This window comes from Felis catus, chromosome F2 (assembly GCF_018350175.1).
Source record: "Felis catus isolate Fca126 chromosome F2, F.catus_Fca126_mat1.0, whole genome shotgun sequence".
Classification (NCBI taxonomy): Eukaryota; Metazoa; Chordata; class Mammalia; order Carnivora; family Felidae; genus Felis; species Felis catus.
In genome coordinates this window covers 63,197,554-63,209,172 of record NC_058385.1, presented here as the reverse complement: position 1 = coordinate 63,209,172, position 11,619 = coordinate 63,197,554, and the positions used below count along the sequence as shown (strand labels likewise).

General features: G+C 45.9%; 1 protein-coding gene across 1 annotated transcript; it reads right to left on the bottom strand.

The window, feature by feature from the left end:
- Nucleotides 1-273: 273 nt before the first annotated feature.
- On the bottom strand, nucleotides 274-8,336 carry CCN3 (cellular communication network factor 3). The gene is made up of 5 exons (XM_004000080.6): nucleotides 8,150-8,336; nucleotides 7,797-8,022; nucleotides 6,510-6,761; nucleotides 5,086-5,300; nucleotides 274-1,762 (listed from the first exon to the last, which is right to left on the bottom strand). Exons 1-5 carry the CDS (start codon nucleotides 8,219-8,221, stop codon nucleotides 1,466-1,468), a joined length of 1,062 nt encoding a protein of 353 aa, XP_004000129.1. The 5' UTR covers nucleotides 8,222-8,336; the 3' UTR covers nucleotides 274-1,465.
- Between the last annotated feature and the right edge of the window lie 3,283 nt (nucleotides 8,337-11,619).

Genomic DNA, 11,619 nt, shown 5'->3' with positions numbered 1-11,619 from the left:
GTGTGCTCTTACCCCCCTCTATCTATTTCACCCAACCCCGGACTCACATCCCCTCTGACAACCACCAGTGTGTTCTCTGTATTTAAGAGTCTGGCTTCTTTTGTTTGTCTCTTTTTTTCTTTGTTTTGTTCCCAAAATTCCACATGTGAGTGAAATCATATGGCATTGGTCTTTGTCTGAGTTACTTCACTTAGCACTGTGCTCTCTAGGTCCATCCATTATTTATATTTTCAATCAACAACTCATAAGCCCATAAGTAATGGCATAGTCACGCACTGATAAAATCGTGTTTATTTAGTGATGTCTGACAAATAGAGAAAGTAAAAAGAATATTAAAAAATGTATAATTTACATATAAATACTTTAAAAGAGAAAAGCTGAACACATATGGTGACATTAAAAGGATGTATACATTTAAGTTTGCAGGCTATCTTATAGCTTGACAAATTAGATACACATATGTATACACATATATCTTGTTTGTGAGTTTGCATAATTAGGGCCCAAGGATAAGTTTTGGGCATGTCTACAATAATTCTGAACTCCCATAAAATTTATGGTATTTTACCACCACGGTCATGGTGATTTTGTTCTTCTTTTTCAAAATCTACTACCAGCACATTTGAAAGTCATCAGAGGGCCCCGGTTTCCTCATCAGTAAGGTGAGAAAGTCTCTGCTGATATGTTCTGCTTCTTCTGAATGAAAAAGTGGGGAGCTCCAGCAGCCTCCAGCGTGTAGAAATGGAAGGGCTGAGCGGCCTGGTCTCCTCTGCATCAAGCAGAGTTTTCTGTTGGCTTCTTTCTTTGGAAAGGAGTCAACTCGTGTGAAATGGAGCAAGTTTATCGCACCAGTCCACTTAACTAACAAACATTCCATTCCTGTAGATACAGTCTGCTTCCTAGTATGCAACGAAACAGAAGACTAATGGTCTCTGGATTTCAAATTGAACAGCTACACGTGTCCTCGGATCTTGAACTTGGAAGTTCAGAGTTGAGCTGCTCAAAAAGAGCGCTCTACAGAGGCCTGTCAAGTCAAAGATATATGCCAAGATATTTGTATGACAACGTGTTCAGTATGATATTAAACATCACTGACATTTGTGACAGTGACATTTTCTTGACATTCCACTAGTGTATAACAAAGTAAGATGAGTGTAATGTGATCATCTACACAGTAAAAACATGTATCTGATTTCTTACATTTATAGAAATTTTCATTTGTAGCCAATACCACAGAAAAGTAAATCACCCCTAAGTACTATCCTGAGCTTAACTTGATTTCAAGTTTACAGTTAATCAGATCTTTCATTAAAAAAACAAGACAGATATAACTGACCTCATATGACTACAGGCAATACATAGGACTCAGGGGTAAAGTAATAATTCTTCCTAATTTTTCTTATATTCATTTGATGTTGGGTAGCTACACTTTGCCTCTGTAGGTATCCTCCTCAAGGAACACATCTTACATTTCCCCTCTGCTGGTGTTTGGCTTTAACTCTTGGAGTAAGGCCTCGTGGTTATGAGGACAGTTGCTGTGACAGGTGCAGGTTCCGATGGTCATCACTGGTTTCTTGATGATTTGCCCTGGAGAGCACTGGAACTCTACCTGGATGGTTTTGGTGTTATGGGGGGTGCAGCACCGGCCATCGCTGCAGACCCCACAGTACCTGGGCTTGTAGGTGTGCAGGCTGGTACAGTTCTTGAACTGCAGGTGGATGGCTTTGAGTGACTTTGTGGTACGAAGACACTTCTTACCTTTCTAAGAAAGAAGAAAAGGAGCAATTCATGGAATGGCTACCATTCCTCTGTGAGACCATTTTAGGGATACGGAATAAATTGCTAGTTGCCTACCCAATATCCATTGTGCTTTCTTCTTTGCTGACATACATTAGTTTTGTTTGGACAATCTGGTCAGGTAAAAGTATTTGCTTCCCCAGAGTATTTGGGAGCTTGAAATGGCTTTGTGCTAAAGTTCTGGCTGATGATATATAAACCAAGGAATTCTTGGAAACCCTTTGCCTTTCAGACAGGTACAGTTCTTTATTGCTTCCTGGATTCATTTTCTTTCCTGCCTAGAATGTGAAAACCTGGCCTAATCGTACACAACCATCTTTTGACCTTGTGCTGATAAGGATGAGGGTAAAAGTGTATACAGGCTAAAGAAAGCTATTTTTTCAAGGCACTGAAACAGTCTTTGATGTTTTTTTATCCAATGCATTCTTAGGTGTTATAAAGAGACAGGAAGTATACCTGGCAACATTGCATGCCTTCTAATGTTTCAAATACTTTTCAGCGTTAACTCACTTAACCTTATTAACAACATTCACCCCTACAAGGATCTGTAGGGACAACTACCCACGTTTCACAGATGAGTAAATGGAGTCTCACAGGGTTAACATCACCAGAAATATCTAGTTAGTGAATGAATGAATGACACAAGCCCAATATTTCTAATATACTATAACCTCAGGAACGTCTAAGACAATGAGATATTAAGGTTATTTTCCATGAAGGCAAGGTAAGTGGAGAATTTATTCAATATGCCATTAGTAATGGTTGATAAGGACCCCCCCCCCCATATTTATAACTCAGGACAACATTGACTCTATGGTTATTTTCCACTTAGATTTCTTCACATACTAATTTGCCACAATTCTCTTCTGCTTTTCACCTTCTTAGGCAGAGCCCACAGCTATGGAGAGCTGAGGCTTGGGATTCTTTGAAATCAGTGGCTCTCAAATTGTATTGTACATCAGAATCTTCTAGAAAGTTTGCTAAAACATAGATTATTGGGCCTTAGATCCATGGTTTCCGATTCAATAGGTCTGATGTGAGCCCCAGTAATTTGCATTTCTAACGAGTTCTTAGATGCTGCTGCTGGTCTTTGAGAAGCACACTGAAACATCTCTTGGTGTTAGGAAGTAATGATTATTATGCTAGTATTTCCCTAGATTCCAAATAAATTTTGGAATCTTTATGAAATGTATGTATCTCAAATATAATACTTCCTAATATTAAACTGGGTGCAAGTTACATTAAAAATATAAATTTTGGCGAAAGAAACAATAGAAAAAGCAAAATTTTAGAGGCATGACATGGAAATGCCTTATTTAATAAAGAAGCAAGTGTGTCCTTGACAACAGTAAGGGTCTCTTGTTTCTTACCTTTTCATATTTAATGTGTAGCATATATTCTTGCTAATGTCCACAAAAAAGGGTATAAGATCAGTAACATCTGAGTGTGTGTGTGTGTGTGTGTGTGTGTGAGAGAGAGAGAGAGAGAGAGAGAGAGAGGGAAGCAGAGAGACAGACAGGAGAGGGGAACAGAGACAGAGAGACAAAGGTGGCTTTGTGGGTGAATCTACATAACTGTGCAACAGGTATGTTAGAATTCCCTAAGTGTGTGGGGCACCTGTGTGGCTCAGTTGGTTAAGCGTCTGACGTCAGCTCAGGTCATGATCTCTTGGTTCATGAGTTTGAGCCCTGCGTCAGGCTCTGTGCTGACAGCTCAGAGCCTGGAGCCTGCTTCGGATTCTGTGTCTCCCTCTCTCTCTGCCCCTCCCCTGCTCATATACTATCTCTCTCTCAAAAATAAATAAAAATATAAAAAAAATTTTTAATTAAAAAAATAATTAAGTGGCTCAGTGGTTAAATGTCCAACTTCAGCTCAGGTCATGATCTCATGGTTCGTGAGTTTGAGCCCCGCATCAGGCTCTAGCTTGGGCCTGCTTGGATTCTGTGTCTCCCTCTCTCTGCCCCTCCCCCACTCTCACTGTGTGTATGTGTCTCTCAAAAATAAATACACATTACATAAATAAATAAACAAATAACTAAATAAATAGAATTCCCCTAAGTGTGGGAAGGTGCAGCTTCTAGCTTATCTTAAAGATGCTTCTAGGTGTTATTTCAAAATTGGTGGAAGAAACATAAATTAGGATGGACTTCCAAGTCATATAGCTAAGTAGCTATTTAACTAATATGACCACTAGAGACTCTCATTTTAGCAACAAATGGAAATGAGGCCTAATGTTAAGTAATGGTGCCTAATGTTAACAGGGTAATCTATGCCCAGACACTTTGCAGATTCATTCTACTTAATCTTCATGACAACTTTGAGGTAGGTACTGTCGATGGTCCCATTATATGGGGGAAGGAATTGAGGCTTAGAGTTTAAGAAAATGTACCCAGATTCCACAGCTAGTTCATGGAGTAAGCCAGGGTTTTAGGCTGTCTGGCTCCAAGGTTGCACCCTTAGGCATTTGATGATATTGCCTCAGTGTGGAGATATGTAAATCTTTCATTGCTAGAAACTGTTTTATTTTAGCATTAAGTTTGTACAAATTTCCAACTAATGGTTCAATTTGGGTATTCAATTTATCTGATCTAGGGCTCTGGTAACAAGGCGTGTGATGTCATCAGGAACCAATCAGAGCTTCTGATCCACATGCCTTATACTCCGTGTTAACATACCGAGTGGATATAATTCCAGCAAAAAAGGAAAGAAATGTGCTATTTTATTTGGCACATATCGCCTTATGCTGGCAAATATACTATTCCCACTAGACTTTTTAAAATATTGAAAATAATTCCCAGACACCCATTCATTTATTCGTCCACGATTGTGTATCAAGCACACAATATGTACAGGTAGGATGTTGGGGACTGAGGGCTGAGTAAGGAAGACATGGTTTCTATCCTGTGCTTCCTGCAGATCAAGCCTAAAGGGGTGAAGAAAACTGAGGTCAGAAATCACTTCTCTCAAATCAACTGTGCTCAGCAACTGAGCCGCCAGTTTTTCTCCAAGAATGCAGTGAGATTTGCCAGATCATTCTCAACTAGGGCTCCACCCTCTTTACCTGTGGACTGGCTGTGAGTTGCTTGGGATATTTCAATACATTAAAGAGAAGGAAGAAAAAGAAGGTAAACTCACTCATTTCAGGAACCTCTCTGCCTTTCCTCTGGGGCTCACTCCCAGCTACAGCTGACCTCCGAGTCAACAAGTATCACAGTGTCACAGTGACTGTCTAGAGCCCAGATGCCCATCAGGCAACATGACCTCCTCTGGCTGCCTCCGGGCTCCTACCTTATCTGTCGGTTGCTTGTGTTCTTGTTCACAGGGCCGCACCATGCAGAGGCGAGTCTGCTTCACCATCTCACACTGTGGATTCCGGTTGGTGACCCGGGTGGAAAAACCCATGCCACAGCTCTTGGAGCATGCGCTCCACTCCGTGGTCTGCTCAATGCAGTTGATGCTAGAGTCGGAGACTGCAACACCTACAGTGGCTTCTGTCCTGTAGGCTATGGGATGTACAAATCAAGGTGGCCATATTGAGTAAACCATGGGGATTGCTGAGTGGTCCTTTCAACCATCATTGGAAAGAGGGTTCATTCAATTCTGTACCTACTAAACTCAGGTGCTTTCGGGGGCCAGAACTGGATCTCTGTATTTATAAACCCTAAAGAGGTAGCACAATACCAGCACAGTGTAGGCCTTTAAGAAAGCTTTGAAGAAGGACTGTTGAATTGTCCTTAAGAAGCTTGGGAGACGCTGTCTTAATGAAGTCTGGTAGTCTCAAGAATGTAGAACAGTATAGCATCAACAGCCATTCCATAAACTGTAGCGTTTTCAACACGCGATTTTGTACAGAAAAAGGATCATGATGGAATTTTAAATAGATGAGCAATTAGAACCTCTCAACTCAAGGCAATATTTTGAAATACTTTGCTCTAGACTGGTAAAACGGGTTGTTTGGATTATGGGATATAGACACTTGGACTTTGATTACAAAAAGTTCTGTCCCAACACTTAACACGTATGGCTTGGGGCTCTCTCTTCTACATGGCAGTTTTCCTATCTGTAGGTCATGGTTGATCATTTCTGACCTCAGAAAAACTGTAAAGCTCCATGTACTGCCAGTATAAATAATCTGGGTGATTAATGGCTTCTAAAATAGTCTCTCCTGACTCTTGAATTTTTCTTTTCAAAAAACAATTTCCTTTATACGATAAAACAAAAAGAAAAGCAAAACAAAGACCCTTCACCCTTCCACCAGCATCTGGAAAAGTGACATGGCTCTGTGATACCGGTTCAGGGAAAAGTAGCAGTCTTTACGGATGCTACTTGAGAGCCCAAGGTGATACGCAGAATCCAGAAAAGAGTGACAATTTGTATTTTTTACTTTTATCATTGTGATGTTTTTAAGGGTCAAATGGGGGCAGATGAAAATCTAAACAGTAGTCATCCAATAAGACAAAATCAATCCCTTTGCTCAAAAGAACCACTGAATGCAGCAGGTTCTCTTTAGGAGAAACTGTGTGCATACTTCAACAACCTGGCTAGGATTCCAACACGTGATGTGCTTGATCTCAGTGGGCAATCTGGAATCCACAACCGAATGGGCAGAAACTGAGGCCAGTTTCTCGTTGCAGATCCCCAAAGAGGATACGTGCCTCCTGCCTGCATTTAACCTGGGCGCTGATCACCGTCAGGTATCCTGAGTATCTTACCTGGAAGGGCAAGGCCTCCTAATTCCGCCTTCTCATTTGAGTCACAGATCCACTTTTCACAGCACTCCCCGGGCACTTCGACTTTCCTGGGAGCTGGGCAGTCAGGCTGGGGCAGGAGCAGGTCTTCCTCGCAGCGGGGCACACAGCCAATCTGCCCGTCTCTGCAGGTGCACTGGTATTTGCAGCTTGGCTGAAAGGTCTCTCCACTTTGGTAAATGACCCCATCAAACACGCAGTTGTCTCCTTCTACAGCTAGGGCGTCAGGGGAGCAAGGCACAGAGGGAAGGGCAGAGAGAATAAACAACAACACAGCTAGAAAAGCTACATGCAAACCTCGGGTCCTTCTTTTCCTAGTTTCTTCTCTATCTCTGGCAGAGAGATGTTCTCCCGGAGGCCTCCCTGAGCAAGAAGAAACCCATCTCATCCTGCCACTTATTTTGCAGATGAAGAAAGAGGAGCACAACTAAGAAGTGACACTCCCCAGGTGCCACAGCTCTTGCTCCCAATGATAAAGTCATTTAGCTAGAACCTCCTTGATCTCTCCTATTCCAGCAGGTTAGAATTAAAAAGACAAAAGTACACTTCGTATTCTCCAAACAGGTTAACTGGTCAAATCGGGAAGGGTGCTGGGATTCCTTGGCACTCCAGCACAATAAATCATCACCAGCTTAGAGAAGAAAGGAGAAGGCTATTTCAATCCCTCTTGTGGGGTTGGAGGGATGCAGGCAGCCTCAGACTAAATGGTGCACCACGTGGAAAAATGACCCCCCATCGATTAGGTCTCACCAGCCTGGACTGGCCCGTTGCCTGCATTTTATTTTATTCATAGTCCAAACTCGGGTTACATAGTGGTCCCAGGAGACCAGGGGCTGTTTTAGCTCAAACAGGACCATTACAGGTGTGAAAACAAACGTGCTGGGGAACTGTGAGCATGTGAGTTATCCCAGAATCCCGTCACCCACAAGCATCCCCTTGGAAATGTCCAAAGGAAATGATTTCACTGGCTCTAAACTCTGCTCCGCTGACCCTCTATCTAGAGGCAAGTGACGAATGCTTCTCACCTTTGCGGGCAGGTTTCCTCTCTGGCTTCTGGCGGCTCCCCAAAGCCGCAAGCACCCGCACCCCGCCCCGCCCCAGACCATACCTGGCGCACAGTAAGCGCTCCACAAACATCACCTACTGCACCATCACCATTATTATTATTTGCACGCCACCCTCTGGGAAGAGGAGGAGAGGAAAAGGCAGCTTGCGGGAACAGAGGGCAGGAGGCGCAGGGGGCCGGATTACCCATGCAGATGCCGGTTCCCGCGCTGGGGTCCGCTCTGCGGTCGCAGAAGAGGCCGCGGCTCTCCTCGCAAGGCTCCAGGAGCGAGCAGCTCTCGCCGCGCTGGCGGGCGCACACCAGACAGCAGGAGCAGTCGTCGAGCACGGCCCTCACCCCGGGGGCGCAGGTTGGCGGCGTCTTGGGACACCGCACGGGACACTGGGCGGGACAGCGCTGGGTCGCAGCGACCTGGTGCAGGCAGGACGAGGAGAAAGCTCTCAGCAGGAAAGATCGAAGGCAGAGCCAGTCGGTCACCGGGCGCGGGCCACTCATTAGGGCAAAGTAACCAGACGCAGCTTAGGGGCGCGCCACTCACCTGTCCCAGGACGTGGAGCAGCAGAAAGCCCAGGCAAAAGCACCGCTTCGACAGACTCTGCACACTCTGCATGATCGGGCTTTTCCCTCCCGCTTTGACGAGACGAGACTTGGCGCCCCAGATCGGCCCGGCTGGCCCCGCTGCAGGTCCGGCGCCCGCCTCTGTCCCCCGGCGGCACCGGCGCAGGTTTTATAGCGCGTTCCCGAGACGCGCTCGCGCGGGTTGGCTGCAGGGCCGGCAAGGGGAGGGGGGGGGGGGAATCTGCTGGGTGGGGAATGGAACGAACCCCGGGGTTGCCATGGCAATTGGCCGTGGGTGCCGCTCTCCTTAGGGCGCGGCCCCGGGGCCTGCGTGTGCCTGTGTGTGGCGACTGGCTTTTCCCGAAGCGCCGGGAGGGGCAGGGTGGAGTCTCGGGGCCGGGACCCAGGGCTCGCTCGAGCGCGTGGGAAGGAAACGCCCGTTTCCTCCTGGAAGCCGCTTTGCCTTCCCCCAGGACCGAGACACCGGCACTCCCCACCACGCTGCGCGCTGGCCTTTCCAAGCACACGTGGGGCTCTCCTCCGGGGGTGCCTGCAGTTCGGGGCCATCTGTGGGGGGTTGGCGAGAGGCCCAGGGGTTTAGTCATAAGGGAAGCACATGCAAGTTTGTCACCGTTTAGGGCACTCTTTGAATGTGTTGAGAGAAGGGGAGGAGAGGAAAGAAGGGAGGGAAGCAGAAAGAGAGAAGCAAGAAAGTGGAGGGGAAAGCAAGAGAAGAAAAAGCAAAGCAGAGCATCGCAGCTATGGGTTGAGGGATACTTTGGGCCAAATGGCAAAGTTTCTTTGATTCTAATCATTCCCAGCCCCCTCCCCCCCACCCCCCATTCTTCAACTTACGATTTCTGCAGGCTGGGAAGAAATAAAAGCAAAACATAATAACATAAAAATGTAAGAGGTAAATACAAACTTTCTTCCCGATGGAAGAAAGCCTTGAAACACCTGTCGTGTCATGCCTGATGTGAATCAGCACATGCCAAAATCCAGGAGAAGTTGAGAGTCGGCGAGGCAGGTTCGGCTCAGACACTGTCCAAACGTCAGTGAATCAGGTGAGGAGTGAGGCCGGTCGCTGCTTTACTTGGCTGACTCCTGCAGCAAACCCGGTCTCTCCCTCACCACTCTCCCTTACCCACGTTCCAAAAAGGGCCGCCGTGCCCATTTCCATCACTGGGCATCTCTCGTGAGGTGGAGAGCGGTTTTGACCGCTCCGAAGCTGATACTGCTCCACGGAGTAGCAGAAAAGGTCTCCCCTGTACTTCAGCTTGGCTGCTGCCTCGGGAATAATGATGCCCAGCTCCTTTGAAGATAGCCACATTGGAAAGACACTTTATAAGAGATACTGTACAGTCTTGTGATGTAACTCTACACTTTAAAAAGAAATGAATTTCCTCTGCATCATCCATCTCCGGCATGAAGAAAATCAAAGGCAGCTTGTATGAGGGGCCAGGCCTGCCCCCCTTAAGGCCTGTGCCCCATGGTGACGTCATCCCAAGCCCCTGCAGGATAGTTCTTAGAGCAGCTGGAAACGGCTATTACCTATTTCCAAGCCTGCAGTCATTCTGCTTTCTGTGAGGTAAACCAGACTCGGCAGTTCTCGAAGCTTGACGAGAGATTGAGCAGTTAATTTGTGCCATGTCGAAGACACTCCTATACTCTTCAAGTTGACAAGCTTCTTGGCTCATCTGGCCTAGTGATGCTTCCATCTGGCTGCACATCAGAATCAACCAGCGTGTATTTTTTAAAACTACAGATTCTTGGGCCCTACTCTTGGCCTACTCTCAGTTGGATTCTCTGGTGAGGGCTCCTGGTTGTAGTTTGAAATGGGAGCTGGCTTTGAGAAACCTATCGATCCAGAACTACTAGAGGCATAGCTAGAAGCAAGAATATTGGCCAGGTTTTCAAAATATAAATAGCCAGAGTCAGGAGAAATTGGCAGCACTGAGGCTGGGCTGACTCTTCTTGGAAAGGGGGAAGAGGAGAGGAGCAGTGTGAAATCAAAGGTAAGGATGAAAATGTCAAGAAGTTGCGGCTAACGTGAGACTCTTGACTGCAAGTGGTAGAAACCAAATTCGAACCAGCTTCGGCAAGAGGACTTTTGCAGGGATGCTGTGGTATTTCCCACGTAACTGAAGAGGAAGGATGCTACTAGGCCTCAGGGGCCGCTCGGATCAGGGCCTTGGAACTATCAGACGCCGTCTCTGCCATCTGTTTTCATTGTTCTTTTGGGTGTCAGCTTCTTTACTCTGTCTCACTACAGACCAGCTTCTCCCATATAAGGGAAGTGTCCATCTTAAAGTTTTCCTAACCTCTTACATTGTGACCTTATCACCACAGAAGGAATGTCCCTCTCCCTTGGCTCAATTTGGAAAGTTCCAGGAGAGGAGTTGGATGAGTTCACCCTGGGTTAAGTGAAGGAGACAAGAAAAATGAGGAATGGGGATTAGCCAACACCACATAGTTGGAATGGGGTGGGAGAACAGTTCCCTAGGAAAGAAGGGATTATTCTTTAAGAAGAAAGCAAGTGTGACAGGCAAAGCCTTACATGTCCACTCTACCACCTGCTGTAAATGCTTCTAGACAAGGATCTCCACATTACAACAATGGGAAACTGAAAGTGAAGCTATCTGATGATTATCAGGTCATGCTTTGCTGTGTCCAGGTCATCTTCTGGCAAATCCTCCATGCTGAGATAGATTTTTGTTCTCCGTAGGCCTGACACTGGGTGCTTTCCCCCTCTATCTCTGAATACATTGAATAACAATGATAAGACCATTTCTGGGTCTATCTCCCTCTCCTGCCCAGGAGAACAGGGAGAATGTCATAGTTCCCATAACACTCCCAAGGATGGACTAGTGGTCAGTCCACTCGTTTTGAGTCTGAGATACTGCACACCTCGCTTTAAGTTTTGTGACTTGTTACTGCTCCGCATAAGTTGAGGTAAGAAAGAACTGGGGGGCTGTTTGTTCCTCAGCAGCAGCCTATCAGCCATCACCATCTGCTTCTGACATGCACCTTCTCTCAATCTTTCCTGGCACTATGAGTCTAACCGATGGCATACAGGCTGGTGATTGTTCTGTCTGAAATAGACCCTGTGTCAGCAGAGGTCTCTGGGGAGGTCAGGGGAGGTCAGCAACTCTTCATGAGTGGCTGGTCATGGCTGCCTATCAAGATGGCAGCTCTCCTTGGTTATGAGGTGCAAGTACTCGGGTGGATTCATTCCTTTCCTTTCCTTTCCTTTTCTTTCCTTTCCTTTCCTTTCCTTTCCTTTCCTTTCCTTTCCTTTCCTTTCCTTTCCTTTCCTTTCCTTTCCTTTTTCTCTCCTCCCTTTCCCTCACCCCAGATGTGACACCACAGACTCATTTCTTCTTCTCTATCTGTTAATTGATTTATATTCTTATTACTTATCAATCAATACTCCTACCTATAATACATTTA

Coding starts and splice junctions, on each gene's coding strand:
- CCN3 (XM_004000080.6), bottom strand. CDS start 8,221: ATGCAGAGTGTGCAGAGTCTGTCGAAGCGGTGCTTTTGCCTGGGCTTT. Junction 8,023..8,149: donor TGCTCCACGTCCTGGGACAG/GTGAGTGGCGCG, acceptor TGCCTGCACCAG/GTCGCTGCGACCCAGCGCTG. Junction 1,763..5,085: donor ACAAGCAACCGACAGATAAG/GTAGGAGCCCGG, acceptor CTTCTTTCTTAG/AAAGGTAAGAAGTGTCTTCG.